Source organism: Drosophila mojavensis, unplaced genomic scaffold (assembly GCF_018153725.1).
Source record: "Drosophila mojavensis isolate 15081-1352.22 unplaced genomic scaffold, ASM1815372v1 contig_151, whole genome shotgun sequence".
Taxonomy (NCBI): domain Eukaryota; kingdom Metazoa; phylum Arthropoda; class Insecta; order Diptera; family Drosophilidae; genus Drosophila; species Drosophila mojavensis.
In genome coordinates, this window is record NW_025318684.1 from 477878 (window position 1) to 503968 (window position 26091).

The 26091-nt window shown below is 32.6% G+C and overlaps 1 protein-coding gene across 16 annotated transcripts in view; it reads right to left on the minus strand.

Moving 5' to 3' along the window:
* LOC6585787 (plasma membrane calcium-transporting ATPase 1) overlaps positions 1–26091 on the minus strand; it is a 35739-nt gene that overhangs the window by 3744 nt on the left and 5904 nt on the right. For 4 of the 16 annotated variants that reach the window (XM_044007112.1, XM_015160710.3, XM_015160709.3 and 1 more), the window contains exons 2-18: positions 24131–24299; positions 23150–23344; positions 22791–23077; positions 22513–22723; positions 21823–21864; positions 21031–21437; positions 20687–20929; positions 20187–20428; positions 19671–20115; positions 19511–19598; positions 19127–19440; positions 18449–18647; positions 18159–18370; positions 14235–14386; positions 13280–13418; positions 6903–6914; positions 696–2319 (exon numbers count right to left, since the gene is read on the minus strand). In XM_044007112.1, the coding sequence (XP_043863047.1) occupies positions 1852–2319; positions 6903–6914; positions 13280–13418; positions 14235–14386; positions 18159–18370; positions 18449–18647; positions 19127–19440; positions 19511–19598; positions 19671–20115; positions 20187–20428; positions 20687–20929; positions 21031–21437; positions 21823–21864; positions 22513–22723; positions 22791–23077; positions 23150–23344; positions 24131–24287 (3813 nt within the window). In that variant the 5' untranslated portion in view covers positions 24288–24299 and the 3' untranslated portion in view covers positions 696–1851. Of the gene's footprint in view, positions 1–695; positions 2320–4273; positions 4340–4706; positions 5288–6902; positions 6915–12093; positions 12355–13279; positions 13419–13732; positions 13972–14234; positions 14387–18158; positions 18371–18448; positions 18648–19126; positions 19441–19510; positions 19599–19670; positions 20116–20186; positions 20429–20686; positions 20930–21030; positions 21438–21822; positions 21865–22512; positions 22724–22790; positions 23078–23149; positions 23345–24130; positions 24300–26091 lie in introns of those variants that run through there. The other 12 variants (XM_015160705.3, XM_015160714.3, XM_015160706.3 and 9 more) reach the window with 10 other exon arrangements.

Consider the following 26091-nt stretch of genomic DNA (forward strand, 5'->3'; position numbering starts at 1 on the left):
TCTGTGTATGACAAAATCTTTGTATCCAATATCTTTATATACAAAGCAAATTTGAAGTCTCTAGGTCTAAAAGTGTTCTAATTAGACTGAAAAAACAAAGTCGATTTTTCGATTATTCTCGATAAAAAGATAAACTTGTACTGCGTATGGTACACACGAGCATGCATGCCAAAGCTCTCTAGCTCTTATAACTTCCGAGATCTAGGCGTTCATACGGACGGACGGACAGACGGACACGGCTTTATCGACTCAGCACGTCGCCCTGATCAGGAATATATATACTTTATGGGGTCTGCGATGATTACTACTGCCTGTTACATACTTTTTCACAAAACCATTATACCCTGATTTCCTACCCTCGATGGGTTCAGGATACAAAAAGCTTTCGTCAAAATACATATGCTACGCTAAAATTCGATGCTTCATGCATTTATATCATAAAGAGAACGGAAAAGATAAACAGCATAAAATTTGGAATGAATAGAGCTATTATTGTTTGATCATAATTTTTGGTATTTTAATTAGCACTAAGCAATGCCGTCAAGTCGCAGATCGATTTCGTCAAAATAATTATGCCGGCTATTATACATAATACACCGATTACCTCTGGAAATTCCACTCTAAAAGTAAAAATATCGAATAAATATTTTTTATGTGTGTATGTGTAGGACGTATGTACGTACATAAATGCAAGATAAGTTTCGATAATTGAACGATAAATATAATATATAATATTCAATGTCATTAACTTAAATGGATGGTAAGACTACGAAACTTAGATTTACATGGATTTAAAGAGATATATCCTGATTACCAAACATAATATTAATAATAAAAAAAAATAAAAATAAGGATGAATAATATTTACATACAACAGTAGAAAGTCTGTGCGTGTGAGCCTAAGAAAAAATCAATCGGTCTATCGTTGGGTCGCGTGACCTTAATTATATAATAATTATTAAAATATTAATTCATATGCGTGTTCAAACGATTTTGAGTTTCTCACATTGATTCGATTCGTTCCTGTCTAGATCTTTGAATATTCTTTTAAGTTATATGGTAAACATACAAGGAAAACATATGTATATTTATAATTGAGTTGGTATAAGTACTTGCCACATTGATTTGGGATTCCATATCCACCCCAGAGTACTCTTTTTTTTGGATCAGATATTTTTAAGCATTTTATGTCCAATCCTTAGACTTTCAATCACACATATGCACACAATCGCAATCGAAACCAGGCCAAAAAAAAAAAAACGTAAAACTATGCAGGTTTTTTTTTCATATAGTTAGTAATACGCGTACCACAAGAGTGTAATATTAACTTTTACAAAAATTAAAAAGAATACAAAATCATGCGTTTAAATAACAGTTGCTAAGCGGTAATTAGATTTCTTAGTACAGTAGATAATTATCGGGATACGGCAAACAAGGATTTTAAATCGACATTGATATCGATATAGCTATATAAGTATATGTTTGCATGTGTGTTCGCGTATGAGTGAATGCAGGCGCAGAGGTGTGTCTCTATGCACATCTAATGCATTCGAATGCATAAATGAATCTCAATGTGATATGTATAAAGCGCTTAATCAGTGCTGCCAATCGAGACATTTTCCGAACAGGACAATATCAATTTGTATTGTTTAACACACAACAATTAGTTGGTTCGATTTTGATATTTCAAGTCTGCAGCACAGTTGCATTTCACTTAACAAGCACCGATGTGCAGATATACTGTTATGCGTGAATGCATACGTACAGCATCTGTACGTATGCATAAGTATGTCAATGGTTATGGTATTGTTTTCGTTTTAGTTTTTGGCATTTCAAGGTGCGCGATGTGGCTTAAATTCGGGTTTCGTTCTGCCCATTTTCAGCCTGCAGGCTATGGACAGCATCAGAGAAGCCACTGCCAGTTGGTCGAGCAGATGAATGAGTAAATGGTAAATGCGATTGATGTGTGTCAGACGTTGATGTTGATCCATTTTGCAAAGTGCGTTGCTGCTGCTGCTGTGGATCTTCGTCAATATAAGATATATCGGAAGGCAGACTTGCATTTGTTACATGCTGCTGAGGTTGCTGCTGCTGCTGATGATGATGGAGGTTGTGGTGGTGGTGGTGGTGGTGCTGCTGCTGCTGTTGCGGCTGTTTGCTGCTGTAATTGGGGCTCAATAGATTTAAATTGTACAGCGGGTGCACACCACTGCCAGTGGGTATGCCCGTCCGTGGGCTACGCAAGCTATGCAAACTGTGCATTGAGCGACGTTCGTTTAGATCTTCCAGTGTCGAGCGGAATGCACGAATCACGCGCAACTGAAACAAACGAAATTAGACAACAAACGAACAGAAACGGAAGCATAATAACATAATTACATAAAACAATAAGCATAATTAACATAATTAGCATAATAGCAATATTTTCAGGCTACACACACTTGCACTTCGTACATTGGCTATGCATGCATGCATGCATACATACAACATGTGCCGACATAGTGGAGAAGCCCATATGCACATTTAAAATGTACATTTTCAGTATACAGTATACATATATGTATGTATGTATGTATGTATGCATGTAAGCCTTGGCTTGTTAGTACTTACACGTCGAAAAAAAAAAAAAATTAAAAATTAAATTTAACGAAATAGGGAAAAAACCCAATGAAGCATTAACAATAAGAGAGAAACAGAAATATACATATGTATATAGCTCAAAAGTAGCTTTCAGCCGGGAAAAGGAGAGGTTGGTTGCTCAGAACTGTACTGTAGCATGCAGCCTATCTATAGTCGGCTACTCTATTTATTTGAATAGCTCTTAACGGACGAAAAGTTATTCAGGGTGCGGACACAATCGACGGTGAGTTTCGATCAGTTTTATAATTTCGCTGCTGTTGTAATTATTATTAGAACTATATTTGGGTACGCATTAAATTGTAGTCATAAAAGTCGGAAATATTATCAGCAAGAAAGCAAAGCAGTGAAACCAATTAGGCACAGGAACATATAAATTGCGTAGTAAGTCTCTTTAGATATGTTGAAGATCAAGGTCTTCTATATACACGCATATACTTAAAAAGATATATGTCAGAAAATATGAATATTTCGAAAATATTGCACGTGCAGAAGCGTAAGTAAGCATGCAGTGTATCTACATACATATATACATATGTGGTAAAATCATTTAGTTTGATTTTCCGACTAACACACATCTATGTACATATATGTATGCTTTGCCTTTACAATATAACAGCTGTGTATAAACAAACGAATATTATAACAATACAAGCAAGGAAAACTGAAACTTTTTTTTACCAACACTGAGTACGTTTTGTGTTTTGTTAGAGGAAAGAATAAATAAATAGTACCAAAGTAACTGTGAAACAAAAATAAATATAGAATCACACACGCGCGCACACACATTAAATCAGTCAGCCGCGGAAATACTCATCTACATTGTCCTGAAAGTGTCAATAGACTTTCATGGCAATGGCCTGTACAGCCGCCAAGCCATATACTCGTAAATACTCGTAAATTTGTATGTATTAGGGGTTGGATCTTGCATTAAGCATTAAGCATACAGGGTGGCTGCACATTTGTGACATTATCGACTCCGAAGTGATAATTGTCTACTGAGAGTTGCATTTATTAATTATATTTATTATTAATATTTCAGATCTTAACGTCTTGACCAATCAATCAATTTATCTGACGAGGCCGTTTTTTTTTTTTTTTTTAAATCTGAAATCATTCATCGTTCAAAATTAAATCAAATGTTAAATATTTCAAATATTGCTATTATATTTATTTTATTTATTTTATTTATATTTTTTTAATGTTAGTTTTCCTATTGTGGATGGTGGTAATGCCAGTGCTCCGATAAAAAACTATTAGATATGTATCGCAAAATGCTTACAGAGGATTATATAAACTTTCAGGTCTATATACTACTTGCATACTTAGATATTTATTACATGTATGCATATATTGGAAACCGTAGTACATATGTATATGTGGGTACTGTGCTCATGCCACTCAAAATCTTTTGATTAAAAAATAATGAATTTCGGACTGCTAAACTTTGGGCAAACAAATTATAATAATACAAAATTTAATAGTTTCTTGACTTGCGCAGCATGAAGGGAATATTTATTTGGTACATACGCATTGTATTTACTGTTTTACGTGCTTATTAACTGTTAACTACCTTGAAAGGTGGGGTTCAAAGTTTTTGTATAAGTCTGAATTCAAAAAATTGTAAGTTACATACGTTTTAATGCTCGTTAGAAGTGTTGTAGATAGTAGTAGAATAGTAGTAGTAGTTCTTGTTGATGTTCTGGTAGATTATGAAAATTTTCATAGACATAGGTGGATAGTAGTAGAAAGAAGACCTTGATTTGTTGATACTGTTGTTGTTGTTTTATTTAACGAGTTGTTTTTAATGTAATTATTATATTAGCTTGCTCTCTATAGTTGATCCTGTCGCTTTGTTTGCCAATATGTAATAGTATTTAGGCAGAGTTATTGATAACAATGTTGATCAGTATCAACATGATATACATTATTGTATATTGGGTAATATCACTGATCAGTGGTAATATACGCCTCTCATTGGCATTGGTCATATTTTTACTCGCGTTTCAAGTAGCTTCTCTAAGAATGCTCAGTTGAATTTTTATTTTTCTCTTGTGTGTGTGTGTGTGTGTGTGTGTGTGTGTGTGTGTGTGTGTGTGTGTGTGTGTGTGTGTGTGTGTGTGTAAGTTTTTCGAATACTTCGTAAATAGCTAAATTATGCTTCATAGAATTGAAATACTCAATTGTATTGGATACACAGTGATGGATAATTTTTCTGAGTTCATTCGTATTGTCTCTGACTTGCATTATTATATACATACATACATATAAATGTAAGTAGGTAAGACTTTGGCTCTAACTCTTTGATTTTTTCATTAGTTTGGGAAATCTACGCCTAGAATATACATTATATACATACATTGGGTTGTACTGGCTTCAAAATTCATTTTTTTTTTAATTTGAATAAATGTTGCCCTTTTCTTCTCTTTCTGATTACATGATACTCTTTTAGTTAATTTCATAAAGATTCTATTGTATAATCTAATTCATGTATCTCTGTTATGAATTTTGTGATTGAGTACGTGTATATGTTTGTGTATGTGTTTCTTTAAGAGTATTACATCATTACAATATATATAAGTAGTTTATTCTTATTTTATTTTTGAAAATGATCAATTTACACTTCAGTCTCTCGTATTGGTTCCGCCGGCTTAAAAATTACAAAAATTAACAACAAATATCTAATAATTACTTTTGTAATAACTAAATTTTGAAAGCTAAATAATTATATTTTTAAAATGTTTGTTGTTGTATTATTGATATATGTCATCAAAGAAAAATAGTCGATAGATTAAATCAGGCAGATGTTCAAAATGAAACAAATTCAAAAAGTATATAAAAGAATGCGTCGCAGTGTGTTTTTGTGTATTTCATACAAATGTTAGGGTGTTGTCTGATTATTTATCATTGAAATAATGAACCGTAATTTTAAACTACTTCGGTCATACCGAGGACTTAATACTCTATAAAAGTGGTTATGTTTTAGTACTTCAAATATTTCGCGAATCCAAATCTAAACATAATGAAAAACTAAACCTTAACTTCTTCAATTGATTCAATGAGAAACAGACTAAAAGAGACATCGAAAGAAAGGAAAATATAGTGAGATAGAAAGCGAGAGACTTAAAAAGAGACAGAGGGAGAGAGCAAGAGAGAATAACAAACAGATCGAAATAGAAAGAATGACAGTAAAACATTAGGCAGAAATACATGAACAAATTTAAACACCCCATCATAAATCTAATGAAATAAATTATTTTGCAATATTGAAAATTAAAACACAAATTTATTTTCATTTTTATATGAAAACTAAAATCTTGTTAATATATAAAGAGAGAAGTATTGTATTATATTTTATTATAAAACAAAATCAAATAACAAAAGAAGAAAGAAATAAGAAATTTCAACAACAAAATTTAATTAAATTCAATGCGCTCGATTTTCGCAAAACAAGAACAGAAGTAAATAACATCGAACCTAATGTAGTCATTACATATTTTAATATTCCTGTGAATAAATATATATTTGTGGATCTCAGATCTGCCTATATATACAAAACTACCAAACAGTGACTTTCAAACTGTGACATATCAAAATGATTTGTGGAAAGGTAAAATGGATGGAAATAAAAAGAATATGAACACTGGTCAGCGACAGATATATGTATATGTAAATCAAAACAGGCATCAACTAAATTTCTGTTGTAGTCTAAGTCTCGCAAAGAAAATCTTTTTATTGCAAATACACCTACATCTGTTATATATATATATATGGTATGTATATCAAATACATACGCACGTACACATACATACATACATAAAATTGTAGATAATCACATGCCACCTATAGGTGACATACGTATAATCGTAAAAGGCGGATTAACTTTTTCAGGTTGGACTCAAAAGGAAAATCGAGAAAAAAAATAATAGAAAGTGAATTTTTTATATACATTCATATACATTTATCAGATACAATACGAATGCTACTAAACACTACAAGCATAAAATGTTAGGAATGTTTGTGAACAGAATAGGAAACTGAGCAGGGATATATACGTATTTATATATATAAAGCGTAGAAAAATGTGAAAATAAAATAAACATAATGGAAAATTGAAAGAGGGAAGTGAAAAGTGTATTAAAAGCGTAGTTTTTGATTGGGTTGGTTGTTTTGGGCTGGGGTTATACGGGTATGTAAGCTGGGAGATGTGACATAAACATCGGTCTAGTTGCCAATAAATTTAAGAAATATACACTTTTTCTTACCGGTACTGAAATCTGGAGGTGAGAGTTGAGGTTTTACGCGGAATATATATATATATATATATATATATATATATATATATATATATATATATATATATATATATATATATATATATATAATAGATTGGGATATTTATATATTTTTTTTTTGTTTTTCATTTATATTTGACATTTTGTTTGTAATGTCGACAGCGTTTTACGTCAATTATTCATTCAATCGTTCGTTTGGAAATGGTTTTAAGCATATATTATATAATAAAAGGAGAGCGAAAAAATGAAATGAGTATTATAAGATTGTTATAATAAATTTATTTTTTATAAAGTAGGAATGCAATGGTATTATCTTTTAATGTCTGGTCGTTTTTTTTTTTTTTTTTCATATTAACTATATTTGTTTTGATTTGGTCGATCTTAGTAAGCTTATTGGCTTTGGAACAAATCTTTGACATTGTAAACTCAAATTTTCTGTTAAGTTGCCTTTTTGATAATACGAAGATAATTTATCAATTATTTCCTCGGAAGATATTGATTTTTGAATGAATTTTTCGTTAAACAGTTTTTGTATTATGGAAAAAATATTATAAATATATTGGTCACGTCCGACTGAAACATTTGGACTTTTTTATATTCTAATTTGTATTTGTATGATAATTATCTAAATAGTTATATCAAAGGTCATTTGACATATGAAGTTGGAAAATATATATAACTTTGATTTTTAAGAAAAATTAACATTCGACAGATAGCACAGTTAGAATTCTTAACCTCAAAGCATTAATTAATTAATTTACTAAATATATATTCTGATATCAGAATTTTTAATGGTGAAGCATACAATACAAAAAGTTTATATATACAGTAACATTGATATTAGGCTCTTTTTTCTTTCTCAACTTCCAAGTGTATAGATTGAAAAAATAACTTTTCAATAAGGTATATATCAAAGTATTATACTTAGCTACAAAACTCTATATATACATAAAATAATTTGGCGTTAAGATTCGGCTTATTAGCTAAGTCGTATAATAAGCACTCCAGCAACCCGAAATAGGCGTAAAAATATCGATTTTTAGAAAACATTTTTCATATATTTGCGTTGGTCACTCCTGTTATAAGTAAAGCAATTGGGAATGTACAAAAATTGAATATGCTGAAAACGTATTTTCCTGACTTTAATAAGGGAACAGCTTGATATTTTTTCAAAACTTAAAATATCATCGATACGATATTTAAAAAATATTCGACAGCCCTAATTTTAGGACATGAAAGGCCCGAAATTGCTCGAATTCAATACAATGGGTAACAGCACAATGGTAGAATAGAAAAGCTATAAAAACAGCGAGTTTTTATTAGAAATATTCCATTTATCAATTGAATAGCAAGAAGAATATTATACGGACTGCTGAAGTATTTGCAATTTAAAGATTAATTTCTAGAATAATTTCTTGAATAAAATAAAAAAATTGACGTTATTATGATTTTTCATTCAAGATGTAGCTTAAATTAGTTCCCGTACATTCCCCTGAATTCATTCTTCCGAATGGACTAGTTCCCAAAATATATACATCATTAATTACTGTACTGCACACAAAATGTCTAAGGAACTCTATAATAGACAATGGATACCGTACTGACTTTTGTCAGTTGAAAAGCTTGAGAAAAACTCGAATATTAAAGTAATGCGCGATTTGACTTTTTTTGTGATATATTTTTTTTTATAATTGTTAAATATAATACTTTGATAAAGAGCTCTTAAAGGGTATTTTTTCAATCTGTAACTTACCATTTAGGCTTTTTAATTTTCATTAGCATGACATGTTTTATTTGTGCTTTAAGTTTGAAGAACCACATATTATGTTACTCATTATACAAATGTAGAGGCCTGCATGGATATATGTACTTGCTTGCGGTTGTCTTCCAAATATACTGATATTTGCATGTGTTTGAGCATCGCAAGCATTGCTGCAAAACGAAACGAATGGTACTCAAAGTCGCCAAGTATTCTGTTTTACTTTACTTCTTACGCTTTGAGCAGAGTAGAACTAATACATACCTAGACAAACGAAACAAAACGAAACGAAACGAGTAACGAAAGCGAGTAACGTCAAAATTCTACGGTACTTTCATTGCGTGTTGAGCGCCGTTGCTGAGTAAAAATCAGGCTTGAATTGGCTAATGGCCATGATTAATGAAATAATGGTTTTAAATTTCAATTTGAAAAAAAAAAAAAAAAAAAAAATATATATATATATATATATATATATATATATATAAATATATATCAAAATCCTGTAATGGCTAAGTTTATAAAATTGCGTTTATATGAATAAAATCTTGTTATTGTTTTTATTCCTAATATAAATGTGTTTCTGTATTCAATAGTAATATGCTAAGTCTAGCTTGAAATAGTCTAAGCTAGCAACACTAGCTGATAGCTAAAACGAAAACAAAACTGGAATGATGCTTTATATTTTCTTTCGTTCGTTGCTTCTTTATTGTACAAGCATTTCGGTATGTAAGCATAGCTCGTTTTGTTTCGTTCGTCCGCGATGCTGGAGCTTACACTATTTGAAAAATAACGAGACAGTCAGATAACAAGCACTACCAAACCACGAGCGTCTCGTTTAGCGTTTCAAATGCATTCGTGCAGGCCTCTAAAATGTATATACATGAGCATTTGTATTGTATGTGGCATATGGTTTGACGAAATCCCGAAATGGAAAACGCCATATAAAAATGTAGATATAAGGGAATGAATTATAACGTGTATATGAAAGAGTTTTGGGGTATCGTAAAGTATAGCTACTATATTATATAATCTTGTGATTACGGTTCTCATGCAAGTGTCACAGAAAAGTTGAAACTTTTGAAAAATAATATAGATATATATATAGATCATACATAAAAAATAAAAATATTTTTGGAATGAAAAATTAAAAATAAATTGTAATTTATAGCAAGGGCTTCGATGAAAATATGTATACATATATATATATATATATATATATATATGTATATATGTATATATATATATAAAAGAAAAATTGTAAAGACAAATAAAATAAAATCGTGTATAAAATATCAGCAAAAATGTAGTTAATAGTTTCTGAAGTAGAAAAGGCCATATTGATAGAGGAAGCAAGAAAAGGAACCAAAGGGATTTTTCAGAAAAAAGTTTCGGTAACTGCAAATGTGGCCGATATAGATATTTGACCCGCCCTACTACTTATTTGCTATACTAATCATTTTTTAATTATAAATGAACTGATGAGCTCCAATACTAATTCATTGATATATACCATTTTCTCAAATTAAATTAAAATTTATAAGAATAAAGATATAACTGATATATGATTTGTAACCAATGGAAAAACGGCACCCTTGGTGTATAGCACAAGTTTAACATTTGCTCTCTGATAACTGATACGGTATTCCGTACTATTGATTAGAATCGATAATTTTTCATCGCTTTTCAGTATAAATTCAATAAAATATAGAAACATCCCATTTACTATAAATATACCGACCTAGTATATTGCGAATTTACCTTCTCCCTCGTTTCATTAATTTACAAAACAAACAAATGTAATATACTAGGACTTACTTGTGCTCGGAAGATTTTTCTAGGAAAGTAGATCTATTTAACAATATACATACTGCAATCCCGCGCACAATCGTTAACTGCGCGATTAGAATAGCGCGTGCGTGCATGTGCTAATTGTTATGAGTGTATAGAAGAAGCGTGGATTTATGGGGTATCTATGCAGGGTTCAGGACTAGAGCACTCTTATTTGGCAGTTTTAAATATTTATTTATGATTTGATTCTTCAGATACATATACATATATATATATAGCTAATAATTGGCGGATACGTATTTTCAATACTCGTAAGTTTAAATTGTATATATGTAAAATAAGTTCAGAAATCTAGACACATTAAGGATTTGACACAAGAGAGTGGAATCGGAAAATTTCAGAGTTATTGAAATATGATATGCACAAAGATAAAGGGGACGGATCTATATATACTCTCTTGTATCAAATATATTATATATATATATATATATAAATATATAAATATATATATAAATATATAAATATATATATAATATATATATATATATATATATATATATATATATAGAGAGAGAGAGAGAGAGTGAGGAAGAAACAGAGACAAAGAAAAACAGAGAAACTTCTTTTCCTTGACAGAGTGAGCGAGATAGGGACACACAAAGAGATGGAGAGATACAAGGATAGGCAGAGAACATTAAGAACAGAAGATAAGAGAGATGTGTGGTTTTGTCTATTATATTGACTACATAAAATATATCTGACTACTAACAACGGCTTCAAAACAAAACCCTAATATGCATGAGCATATGTATATACATATTTAAAATTTATATTTTTATTAGAAGTTAGAGATAATATTTAATTAAAACTAACTTCGGGCTGATCTCTATATAATAATTTCACAGCATTCCATAAATGTATTCCCGATCGACCGATCCTTAACTAATTGAAACAACTAAATTCAATTCAGTGCAATGATATTTTCTATAGGAGAAAGAATAGGGCCGTTTGAAATGTATGTCACAGCTTGTCAGCACTGGCGGAATATTTAATGTTTTTAATAGATCTTTCAACACGAAATTATTTTAATTATATATACAAATAAAGCTCAATTAAATGAAAATTTAGAAATTAGTATATAGAAACAAATTTTGATTGATTAACAAAACGAAAAAAAAAAAAAAAATTAAAAAAAAAAATTATTATTATTCAATGCCCTCCTTTGTGGGATAATTAATGTAACCTTAACTACCCATTACCCTAACCTGAAGTCGGGAATGCCTGACTGCGCAGAGTAGATATATCAATTATTCAATATTTCGTGTCTGCGTATACTATCGGAAAGCGTTTTAATACTTGTTTCGCAAAAGGGAAAACAGTATATAAGTTAACAGTATATAAATTTAGAATACAAATTATTTCAATGCTCTTTGGAATCTCGTGTACTCGTGTCGTGGCAAATCGGAAATGCATTCTCCAGTGTATCAGAAATTCTATAACATAAAGTGGTAGAAAGTTAATGCTATGATCCTATAAAGATCGACCAAAAATAAATATGTCCATGGCCACTGGAACGTGGCAATCGGATCAGAATAAATAGTGCAATTCAAATTATGCTATATTCGGAGAACTGATACTAGAGAGTTCAAATTTTTACTAGAGCATAAAATTTTGATTGTGGTTACGCCGGTTACGACCGACTTCACGTGTTAGAAATGAGGTGAGTTATCGGCGATACGAAGGAGTACACTATTACTTTCGACTCAAATCGTCCTGTTGTTGTTAATGCGAGATTATCGAACATGTTTTTTTAATTTTTTTTATTTTAAAAACTTGATTCAATTTGGAGATTCGGTTGTGGATAGTCACATTCACCTGCGAGCAATTAAGAAAATTAAAATAGCTTAAATCTCGAAATTCTGGCAATTGAGTAATTCTTCTAAGTAAATATTTCTTAAAGAAGCTTTTGAATTATTAATTAGTAGTTTGACTGAGTCGTAGTCACTAAATATACTTTTAATTTATACTTTTTTTTACTTTTAATTTACATTTTTTATACTTTTAATTTACAAATTTATAATGGTATTGGGAACTGCTGAGACGCCATGCCACATAAAAAAGGGTTCACAGAATTTCGTTATGCTGTGTATTCTCTCTTGCTTTTTCTTTCCAAATATGTATAGAAAACCCACTTTCATATTCGAATTTTAAAGGTTATGGTCCACATAGAGAACCAAGTCAATATAATTTCTCTACTTTGAATTTTAGGATTGTGTTTAGAATCTTCAATATATATCAATTTTCTGTTGTTCCCCACTTCAAACGAATGAATATGTATTTTATTATTATACATGAATTAGTTTCTGATATTTATACTCTTATGTGTATTTTATTATATGTATTATTATTGTAAATTAATTAGTTTCTGATATTTATAGTCTTAGCATTACTATAGTTTTAGTTATCTTCCCTTTTAGTTCTTGAATTGTTTTATAGAAATCAACTTCAAGTCAAAGAATTTAGAACTACCAATAGAATCCCTAAATTTACTTTGCATTTTTGTATTTTTCAGTATGACAAGGCTACTTAATTAATTTTTTCTCATGACATATATATTTATACGCTATATTACTGTATTGAAGGAAACAACCGAATTTGAAAATAAATGTATTATGAATTTAAATGATAACGTATGAAGAAAAATTACAAAATAGAAACACAACTGAAGAGTATATATATATATATATATATATATATATATATATATATATATATATAAGAAACAACAATAATAACTTACTTGAGTTTGCAGACGTGTCAGACCGCGTATCCATAGAATCTGTCCAGCTCTTGGTTTTTTATCAGAATCAATCGAATCAAAGCGCTCCTCGCCTAAATTCATCGCATCCGTATATTCTTCAGGGTGTCCGCGACCCCACCTAAAAACAAATTATCATTGTCACAAGTTATATTATGCATATATACTGCTGTATCTGAGAGCTAGTTACATAACATAATATCTGAAATCATATTTAAAAATTAAATTAAACCACATTCATGGATCATGATACAACTTATAAAGGTTTTTTTCTTATGTTAACATATGTTAATATAAAATTTGATTATTAGGTCGTTTTCCCGATCGACTAACCGATCAAGATCAACTAACATATATTCTCTATCCTGATATATTATAATGTAAATAAAATTCATACTTATTATACGTAAGTAAATAACAACTACATTTATATAATTATTTTGGATAATATACGTAACATATATTTATTGCATATCAAGTAAAATTATTTTTAATTTTTAAACAAGCTTGTCAAATAAACTACTTTATAATTAACGAGCTGTGTGTGTGTGAGTGTTTGTGGGTGTGTGGGTTTGTGGATGTGTGTGGGAGTGTGTCTGTGTGTGTAGCTGTTGTGTGGAATTGTGCATGTAACCCAATAGGGAACCGTTCTCAAGCAATTTTAGTCAGCAGCGCTAAGGAAGGGAGAGGAAAGGCAAATAGGCCAAAATCATTTTAAACTAATTTACTTAAAAAATAAAAAAAAATAAAAAAAAACAACACAAGAATTTAATACACACACATGTTAGCATACAAATCAATTTAATTAAAACTCAGTTAATTTTTGTTAGATTTTAGAGTCAAACTTAAATTATAGAAAGAGTTATGGATTTAAATTTAATCAAACAAAAACTCCACGCACGTAAAAAAACAACAATAATAAACAGAATTTACTCACGATAATATCTTAGGCAACTTTCTTGTAGGCACTGAAGTGATTAATTGTCCCCAGACTAATGTTCCGATTCCAAAGAATATGCACCATAACCATTGATCGAGTGACAGCGCCTTTGTTGAGAATGCCATTTTTCCGTATTGGATAATTACCACCTGGATTGCAAAATACAAAAATATAAATAACAAATAAGAAGCATGCTAGGAACTCATTTTGAAATATTTCACGGCTTATTTTGGGCTATGTACACACACGCAATTGATTGTTCAATAACTTTTCTACATTTTCATTACCTGTTTTAATCGATAATATTAAAACGAAAATTGCTTTTTTAAACAGACTTACGAGAGCTATACCCAAATCTACAAAAAATTTCGATTCTGTAGGTCTTTTACTTTATGAGATCTACGCGTTCTGATATACGGACAGACAGATAGGATTGCCTTGATTTAGACCCTGAACAGGGTCGGCGTGTTACATACATTTTAACAAAGCCATTATACACGCATAGATTTCCTGGTTTCAATGGGTTCATGATATAAAAAGTAAGAAAATTCTAGTCGAGAGTGCTCGACTAGAGACTACAATGAACCAACCTAATAAAAAAAATTACATGTAGTACACTCGAAATTTGTCAAAATATAAATGAAATAAGAAACTCATTAACTTATACAGTGCACTATGGGCGATTTTCCGTGCTAGGCGGCATAAAGTAAAAAATTTATGGTGATTTTTTTTATTTATAAGTTGCTGACACTCCAATCAGATGGAAAAAATTTATTGTGAATTTTAGGGGTCAATTCTTTTCTTGTGGGAACGCCTTAAAGTCAGCTGATCTGTTGAAGCTTCTAGGTATAAAAATATGCACGAAAAATTTTCTGCTGTTGCAAGCTCTCAAATTATTATTGTTTTCATTTAAAATTTAAAAAATTAAAAAGGAAAACAAAGCTCAAGGTATTTGTAATGTATAGCTAACATATGCATAAATGTTTGTGTGTTTTTTATTGTCCACTGCTATTACTGATTGTATTTTTAGCAAAAATCTAACAAATTTAATTGTGTTCCGTGGAGTATTACTTAAAAAGTGCATATAAAAACATGCATCTAACAATGGCAAGTTACTAAGCAATATGTCTAGTTAATGGTATTAAAAAACTTTTTTTGCTCGTTTTTGCTCTTTTTGAAAAAAAAAAAACAAGTAAGAAAGCTGTAGTCGAGACTGCTCGACTACGAGATCCCCTGAATCCTGCGAACAATTGATATTTTAATAATAATTCGCACACACACACACATACTTACGTGCGCATAAACACGCATTGGCTGCAGTGGTGGCTTACTATGGGAACTTAATTGTTTAATAACTTTTCTTTTGGATGGACTATCTTCATGAAACTTTCAGATTATGAATATAAAATGGATATGCATGTATTTGCCAAAGCACAAGTCTCTAGTATTTTAAATACGCCTTTAAAATATATTTGGGTGAGGGGGGTGAATTAGGAGTGGGGGGTCAATTTTGACAAGAATCGGAATTCCGTAAAGTACATATAATTCTACATAAACAAATAAGAAGACTCTAGTCGAGACTGCTCGACTAGGAGATACCCTTAACCCTGTAATCTGATATTCTAGTCACTCTGCACTTCTTTTCGGCACACATACAGTGACAAACTAAATTATTGGCACAGCAAGCTTTTTAAACTTTAAAGCAATTTTGTAATTGTTTTTTAACGTTTTTTTAGTGAACCAAAAAATGTACTAAGTAGAATTGGATATTTATTAAATTATACAGTAAAAATATTGCGAAAAACATCAACGTACTTTTTTTTTAATTCAATAACCAAAAATAAACCTCGATTTAGCTAAACAAAATTATTGGCACACTAAAAACAAAAAATTAAAAAACATAAAAATGTTATGAAAAAAATTGATAATAACCATAAATAACATTGGGTATGTATCCTTAAAACTTTAATAATGGCTGATAACTAATTTTTTGTCATTCTTTAATAAGAGATTGTTTTAGGTCGGCTTGCTTTGTTATTACCCGTTTTGAGATGCGCCTATCCAATTCTTTCCAAAAGCGTTCAATTCTATTTAGGTCTAGAGATAGTGGTGGATGCGGTAACACATGGGCGGTATTATACGCCAGCCATATTTTGACGATATGGGCAGAAATGTGAACGAGCTGGGTAGTTGTAGCTTTTCAGAAATTTTTTTAAAGGTTATTACTCAAAATATTTAGATACAAATGTTTGTCCATTATACCGTCTATAAATACCAATTCGGGCACACCTGCAGCAGATATGCAACCCCAAACCATCACCCCACAACCACCATGCTTAACGCTTATCGTAATATTGTTTTTGTGGAACGAAGTATTCGGCATTCTCTAAGCATTTTAACGCCCATCCGATCGAAATATATTGAATTTTCACTCATCACAGACTTGACTTCAATAATCAGATGGCGTGTTAAAAGTATTCCTTAGCGTAGTCCAAACGCTTTTTTTTATAAGCACCTTTGATGCACGGTTTTCGTCTAGCCACACGCACTTTGTATTTGACCTTGTGCAGTACTCTTCGTATCGTAATCGGGTGCATATCCTTCCCCATTTCTTTTGTAACTTCAGCCTATAGTAAAATTGCCAAAATGATTTTGCCCAATCGGTCAAATTGATAAAAAAAAAAAAAAAAAAAAAAATAAGTGTGCCAATAATTTTGTTTAGCAAAATTTAGGTTTTTTTTGGCTTTTTAATTTTTAAAAAATGTACGATGAAGTATTTCGGATTTTTTTTGTTTAATTTAAAATATTCCCTATTTGGTAAATTCTTTGTTTCATTAAAAAAAAAACGTTTCAAAATACTAGAAAAATTGCTATAAAGTTTAAAAACCTTGCTGTGCCAATAATTTAGTTCGTCCCTGTATATACACACGCACGTATTAGAACACGCCCTGCTAACTGCGCAGTAAGTAGCGACTGCGCTTGGGCTGCGCTGCAGTGTGGGAAACATTATAAGAATTTATTTGTTGAATAATTTAATTTCTAGACGTACAATCTTAATGAAAGATAATCATATGGTGAAAATGTATGTACATTCCAAAGCACAAGTCTCTAGTACTTGAAATACGCCTTTTACAAAGGTGATGGTGAGGGGGTGGATATAGGGGTGGGGGGTAAATTACAACAAAAACCGAAATTGTATAAAATACAATAAGTCCACATTTAAAATTTGGATGCTCTAGCTCTAAAGGTGTAGGAGATATAATAAAATAACTAGCTTTTGAAAAGGTTTTTAATCGATAATAAAATATCAGGAGTAGTTATCGATATATAGAGAAAAACTCGATATGCGCGTGATATACACGGACCTAGCAAAAACAATTTCAAGTCACTAGCTCTTATTTCTTATGAAATCGACGCGTTCATACATACGGACGGACGGACAGACAGACGGACAGGGCCAAATCGACTCAGATCGTCGCCCTAATCAAGAATATATATACTTTGTGGGGTCTGCCACGCCTTCTTCTGCCTGTTAAATACTTTTAACAAAACCATTATACCCTGATTTTTCATTTTCAATGCATAGACAAAAACGTTCTAGTCGTGAGTACGCGACTAGTACGGTACCCTTTGGGCATTGAACATTGTAGCTAACTTGTAGGACAGCTAAAGAGAATATATAAGGGAGATTACACGTAGTGTTTCTTATGTATGCTGTTAAATGACATACATTTTTGAGTAATGCATAAATAACCAAGTCCTAAAATTAATTCCTGACCACTTAGTAAAAACAATAGATCGTATTACGGACATCCAAATCTGTATGCCAAAGCTAACTTGGAGGGTGCAGTGCAGAGAAAAAAGCCAAGTGAATCGCCGAGCTCATTCGATCGAACTGATGGCTTAATCGACTCAACATACTTGCGAAATCATTGTAAATATCCAGATGGTGTAAAATATAGGGTTGGTAAAAAGTCCCTCAACAACGTTACGCTGGCCGTGTATTTTTCTGGCATTAATCTCATTGAAAAGGGTCATCATGACAAAAGTGTTAAAGATTATTGTGAAATGTTGAGTTGGTCCAGCGTTTAGATCCTGTCCACGTCCAGACTCAATGTCAAGTATTAAATCACCTATTAAATTATAAAAACATGATTAATTGAAATTGGATTCTTAATTGAAATTGGATTCGCTTGGCCAAGTATACTCACCAACAAAGAGGAGGCCAAATATGATTACTAACTGGTACAGCGCTTGACCCAAAATGTTTTTCATCATTGTGCGTGATATTAGAGGCTTTGTGCGTCCATATGGTTTACGCAGTAATAGGTCAGGCGTCGGCACTTCCGTAGCCAAAGCTAGAGATGCGAGTGTATCCATAATAAGGTTTACCCATAACATTTGTACTGCCTGCGAATAAAGATGGCACTTAGTTGTTAATTAGCAAAATCGAAGTAAACAAATAATTAAGCGGGCTTGAGTTATCAATAAAGTAGATTCATGTGCCCAACTTTAAAGTTTCTAGCTTTTTGTTCCCTTTGGAGACCAAAGTAGATAGTAAATAGTAGCAGATAGTATAAGGAAGAAAGCTCTTGTCAAGACTGGTCGACTATAAGACCCACTGAACCCTTGGACGAATTTATATTCCATTATTCGCGCATGCACACACACACGCACATACACAGGCATACGCATGCACACAAATCAAGAATATGGAGTGTGACGCGCCTCCTTCTGCCTGTTACATACATTTAAGAAAACCATTATAGTATGATGATGGGGTATAATAATGGGATCGGGGTATAATAATAGTCATGCAAGATCAATATCTGTATATGAAGTGGTGGTAAGAAAAACGATTTAATCTAAACAATTATAGAAAGACTTACTTTAAGAGGCGAATCCTGTACTGCACAAGCACCAATAAATGCTACAATCACTGCGACGACATTAACTGTCAATTGGAACTGCAAAAATTTTGCAATTGAATCATAAACATTACGACCCCACATGACAGCCTTAACAATGCTGCTAAAGTTATCGTCAGTGAGTATGATATCAGATGCTTCTTTGGCAACATCTGTGCCTGCAATACCCATTGCAAAGCCAACATCTGCCTTCTTCAAAGCTGGACCATCGTTCGTACCATCGCCTGTAACAGCAACAACTTCCCGATTGTCGGTCACGGTACTGTCGATCATTCCTACATACAAACAATAAAAGCCGTTGAATAAAAAATGAATTTGTTTACAAAATCAACTTTTGCTGATTACCTTTTACCAACGTATATTTATCTGTGGGCGATGAACGTGCAAGTACCCGGAGTTTCGGCCAAACCTTGTCAATGAGATGCTGTTGGATCTGTGTAAATAATGTGTGTAAATAAATATATTTTAAAGTGCATTAAGGTACATATAGTTTTATTAGACTTACATCACCATTGCTGTCACGAATGCGTCTATTAAACTCTTTACCCTCCAGAATAAGAAAGTCGTCATTGGGTCGTAATATGCCACATTTACTGGCAATGGAACGTGCCGTGTTTATATTATCACCCGTAACCATGCGCACCGTAATGCCAGCTCTTTGGCATTTTTTTATAGCATCTGGTACCTCGGGACGGACAGGATCCTCAATACCCACAACACACAGGCAGGTCAAATTCGACATAATGTTTTCCTCATCATCCCAATTGGGTTCTGTATCGATGTGCACCTCATTGATTGCGGCTTTGCCGGGCACAAAATCGCGATAGGCAACAGATATAGTACGTAAACCATCACAAGCCATCGGTTCAATTACTTCTCGAATTAAACGCTCCTGCATGTCTCGTGTGAACTTTTCCAATGTTCCCTCATGACCATAGATAAAGGCGCATCTGCAATAATTAGTACAAAATATAAGTCATATGTCATATTAATTAAAATGCATTGGAACTATTGGACTAACTTCTTCATGATGATCTCCGAAGCACCCTTGGTATATAAGCGATAGCCGCCGTTGGGTCGTGGTATTACTGTACCCATGCTTTTTCGTACAGAGTTGAAGGTGTAAACCCGTGTAAATTTATCCTCAGGTATTTCATCGCGTATAGATTGATATTTAACTCCAAGAGCCTGAACAAACCCAAGTAGGGCGCATTCTGTCTTGTTTCCTACTTGAATAGGTAAGTCGGTTGGATTTTGTCCAGGCTGCCAGAATTATAATGATAAAAATAGCAAAATATATATATGTATTTACAATTAATAATTTTTATTTTTATGGATATATATATATACTCAGATCTCAAAAGATCTGTATATAGATGTATATAGATCTGAGTATATGGCTAGCTCATATATAGGGAGATTTCAAAAACATAAGAGCTGGAGACTTAAAATTTTACATGTATACTCGTGTACATATAATGTACGTAGTTCAAGTATATTCGAGTATATTATATATTTTACCATTATGTTCGAGGTATAAGCGGAGTTGACAGATATTCCCATAGTGATTAGATTCCCGACATGCTGTGGTATGTCCGCCAGCGTTGGGAGCACCTTGCAAAGTTTTTCACAAATGTAGGATTGAACAACAGTCATACGATTTGTTGTTAACGTGCCCGTCTTGTCGGAGCATATAGCCGTTGCGTTGCCCATTGTCTCACAGGCATCCAAATGACGCACCAAGTTATTATCCTTCATCATTTTCTGGTCGGTAGAGGGGGCAATGACAATTTCCATCAGAAACATATCGAACACACACACATATATATATATATATATGTATATATAATATATAATTCACTTACCTTCACCGAATACGCCAAAGACAGCGTTACGGCCAGTGGAAGCCCTTCAGGGACAGCAACAACTAATACTGTGACACCGATAATCAAGTGCTTAACGAGATTATTAGCATAGGTGTTTTTCCATGGTTTCTCATCGATGACAAACGTCTTAACGCAAAACTGTATAATCAGTATGATAACAGTGAGCACGGCAATCGTGGAACCAGCGTAACCAATTTGTATTGCTAATTTCGTTAATTTAGCCTGCAGCACTGATTTTTCCTTCTTGTGTCCAGTTTCAGCAGCTGAAGTCGTAGAGGGCTGCACATGATTTCCATCCGATTCCGATTTGATGGCTTCACTGGCATACTGGGTTGAAGCGACGGCATGAGATGATTCTTTCATTGGCGGACGTCCATCACTCTCACCTGCATGACCCGCAATAAAATATTAATATTAAATATATTAAAATTACCTCCTTTTATTTCATTTGGAATGTACTCGTCTTAATTTGAATATACTCTTGCAAATCCTATAATTATTATTGAGGAGAGGATATAACACCATTATATTACATTATCGTCTCCTATAGTAGTGCTATTAATTTTTCCACACTATATAGTAATAAAAAACATTTCAAATAATTCTTTGAAAAATAACTTCGTATAGCAAAATCATGTTTGATTCAGTTTAGATGGTTGATTTATACGAGTCTTATATAAAAGTAAAATTGTAAGTAAAAACGTCAATATACGAGTATTAGTTTCAGACAAAACTGAAGCTAACTAGACACAAGGTAAGTAATTAATTCACCTGTCTGGCTTTTGGTCTTTTGTTTATTGGCCTTTTTAGCTTCTGAATTATGGAAATGTAATATTTTGTTGTTTGTCGATTCGTTGGGTTTGGTCCATTAACATTTTATGTTAAAGCATTAAAATTTTTAAAATTATTTATATATTGGTGTTTGTTGATGGTGTTTGGTTGATTGGTTGATTGGTTGGTTGGTTGGTTGGTTGGTTGGTTGGTTGGTTGGTTGGTTGATTGATTGGTTTATTTTATATTTAGGTAGATGAAGGAGTTCAAAGATGGGTCAATCAATTCACATCATGCAATTCACGTATGATTTTTGGAATATGAAAAAATAAAAATAAAAAATAAACGATATTAAATTAAAGTTTATCAGTTTTTTAATATAAACATTACAGAAAAAATTATATAAACACACAAACACAGACATATATATATATATATATATATACAGTCGAGTCTCGACTAAAAGCTAACTCACTCGGAATCACACCGAGACGACACAGCCATACTGAGATTTACACTTCTCTTTGTAATTACATTATAGCGATACGACATATATATATTTAAATATTTATCTTGTTTGTATATTGGCAGATAGACTAGTTTAGATTCGTTTTCGCCCCTCTTTCATTAATAGCGTTATTTTTATTTTTTATTTTACGTGTTGCTATATAAATGCAATCATCTACATACCTTTCTTCATCTTTTTAATTTCGGCTTCCTGCTCATCCACAGCAGCTCCAAGCAATGTGAAAATGATGCCTGCCTGTGAGTTGACTCCAACGGCTGTTACAACCATTTTGCCACTTCCCTCCATGACATGGGTACCAGATAAAACCATCGGGTCGGTATCCGGGCCCTTTTTGACATGATCTGACTCACCAGTCAGTGAAGATTCGTCCACCTAAATTAGATGTATAAATATTTGGTATTTATGTAAAAAAGACAACTGGTTTTCTATTTATTAATACCTTTAGATCATTGCTCTGTATAAGACATCCATCAGCTGGTAAAAGATCGCCATATTTGATTTGTGCAATATCACCAACAAGGATATCTCCAACCGATATTTGGCATACCTCGCCACCTCGAATAACTGAAAATTTGTGCTCGCCCTCAATTCGGCTCTGGAGGCCTCGAAATTGTCGCTCCTTTGAATAATCATTAAAAGCAGTCACTATCACTACAACAATGACCGAAATTAGTATAGCCAGACCCTCTATCCAACCGTGATGTTCATCTTCTTCTTGGAGCAAAGCTGTGATTAAATGGAATATATATATAGATGTATATATTTTAAGAATTAAATCAGTAAATATTTTAGACTCACGAGCATCCTCATCTGCAGGCTTGTAAAATGACAGACCAAGTGATACTAACGCAGCTACCTCTAATATTATAAGTGTAACATCTTGAAGCGCCTCCCAGACTAGCGTTAAAAATGTTTTAGGGGGTTTCGGTGGTATTACGTTTGAGCCAAACGTTTCACGTCTGTGCTCCTCATCAGCTTTTGACCCACTAAGGCCTGGAAAGAAACCCAGTTTTAGTGAAATATTAGTATAAAGCTTTAATTTATTGTTAAACCCGGAACTCATTGAAAATGGGAAATCAGGGTATAATGGTTTTTGAAATGTATGTAACAGACAGAAGGAGGCGTGGTAGACCCTACAAAGTAAGTAAGTAAGTATATTCTTGATCAGGGCGACGAGCTGAGACGATTTAGCTCTGTCCGTCTGTCCGTAAGCTTGAACGCGTCGATCTCAGAAGATAAAAGAGAATTTTGTAAATGTCCGTATATATATCGCGGATATCGAGTTTAACCCCAGAAATTGATAACTCTTCCCGTTATTTTTTGTCGATTAAAAATATTATCGCATATAAGCTATTTAATTATATTTCCAACATCTTTAGAGATAGAGTCACCAAATTTTATAAATTTATATGTACTTTATAGAATTTCGATTTTTGTTATAATCTCCCTCCACCCCTATATCCACCACCTCACCACTATAATTGTAAAAGGTGTATAAAAATTCAATTCAATTCAGAGAATTGCTTTGGTACATGCACACATTTCAATACTAGAAAGTACATCTACAAGAAAAGTTATTAAATAATTAAGTTCCCATAGTAAGCCCACACTGCAGCCCATGCGTGTTTATGCGTGCGTGCATATATGTATGTGTTTTTGAGTGTGTATTTCTTGTGTAAGCAGAAAGACGCAAAGAATTATTAAAATATCAGTTTCTCGAAGGGTTCAGGGTCGAGCAGTCTCGACTAGAGCTTTCTTACTTGTTTAATTTGGATTTACCTTCATTTGGGGATGTGTACAACTTTTTGCATAACTCATGAATGCCACCGAGCTCACTGATTTTAGTTACACCTTCCCTTCCTCGATGCTCCATGAGTTCCCGTAATTGCTTAAGTGATATCCCATATTGCGCCGGTCTTCCATCGATTGTTGCCATTGGTTATAATATCTATGACAAAAATTTTTTTTTGTGATTTAAATTAAATTAATCAGCAAATTAAAAATATGTGTGTATAGCTATTTCAAAATTTTATAAAATAATTTTGTAAAGCCGTTTATAAAATGGAAAGTTTGGTGTATTTGTGAACTGTCCGCCTTGGTATCCGTATTTCCATCTGTTTGTATAAACACAAACCATTTCTCCGGTTCTTAAGCACATATGCTTTTGAATATGTACTTAGTCAAGCTAAGATATTCCTTGGATCCCAACCAATTCACACTATAATTCGAAACATCTCCACGTGGGAGGACACTAAAAGAATTGAAAATAATTCCTTTTTTTCTGCGGATGCGGGTCTCTAAGACCCGACAAAGCACCATTAACTATTAAAAAGTTTGCAAAAGATGAACAACAATTTTACGTTACGTTTACGTTCATGTCTTAGCAACATTCTGAAATTCAAGTTTACTTTAGAAAAAGGTCCTTTTTCTAAAATACTTTATTATATATACTATGTATAAAATAGTTATAATTATCGCCATTCGCAATCCAAAGAGGGCAATTGAGAGGGGGAGAAAGAGAGAGAGAGAGAGGGAGAGGGAAAGCGAGAGAGAGAGAGAGGGAGAGGGAAAGCGAGAGGGAGAGAGAACATCTGATGTAAGAGGAAGAGGAAGAACCAGTAAGAGAAAAAGAGGATAACAATTCCAATTTTCCATTATCAGTGGACATGTCTCCGCCTATATCTATTTGAATATAATTAGATTTTGTTGTTTAGGCTTTGTATGATATACGCATACACACGACCACATGTGCGCAAGCACACACGGGTTCGTAAAAATCCACGAGCAACTGTTTAAATTCAGAATTTTTTATACACATTCGTACAGCATCCGTATTTTGAAAATAAAACAAAATTGCGCCTGGGCAAAATGCAGAGCAAAGTAACGAAAAACAAGAACATAAGAACATTGCGGTCGGGCGTTTTCGACCGCAGAATATTCTTTCAACGGAAAACACAGTCGATTCTATTTATACATAGAGGATCAGTAGTACATACAACTGTACAAAATACAAAGCTTTTTCCGATTTGCCATTTACCTAATGGGCGTAAATATATCCGCCAAATTTGTATACCGTGAACTCATTGAAAATGGGAAATCAGGGTAAATTGGTTTTGTTTAAATGTATGTAGGAGGAGGCGTGGCAAACCCCACAAAGTATATATATTCCTGATCAGGGCGACGAGATTAGTCGATTTGGCCCTGTCCGTTCGTGTGTCCGTATGTGCGAGCGTGTCGATTTCAGAAGATATAAGAGCTAGAGACTTCAAATTTTGTATCACCAAATCAATAACTCATCCCGTTATTTTGTTATCGATAAAAACCCTTATCGGAAATCATTTTTAAAATTATATCTCCTACATTTTTAGAGTTAGAGCCTCCAAAATGTAAATATAGATTTAGATGCATTTTATACAATTTCGATTTTGTTAAAAAAATTAAACCTCCACTCCTATATCCAACCCTTCACCCTCAACTTGTAAAAGGCGTATTTCAAGTAAAAGTGACTTGTGCTTTGGCAAGTGTACGCATATTATGGTTATAATTACGATTTGTTTAATGAAGATCGTCTGTCCACAAAAAAAGTTATTAAACAATTAAGTTCTCATAGTCAGCGCACACTGCAGCCCATGCGTGTTTATGCGTGGGTGTTATTCCAAATTTCATGTTTCTAACTTAAAAAACGACGAAAATTTGCATTGACAAATTGCACAAAAGTGAATAGCTATAGATATAGATGA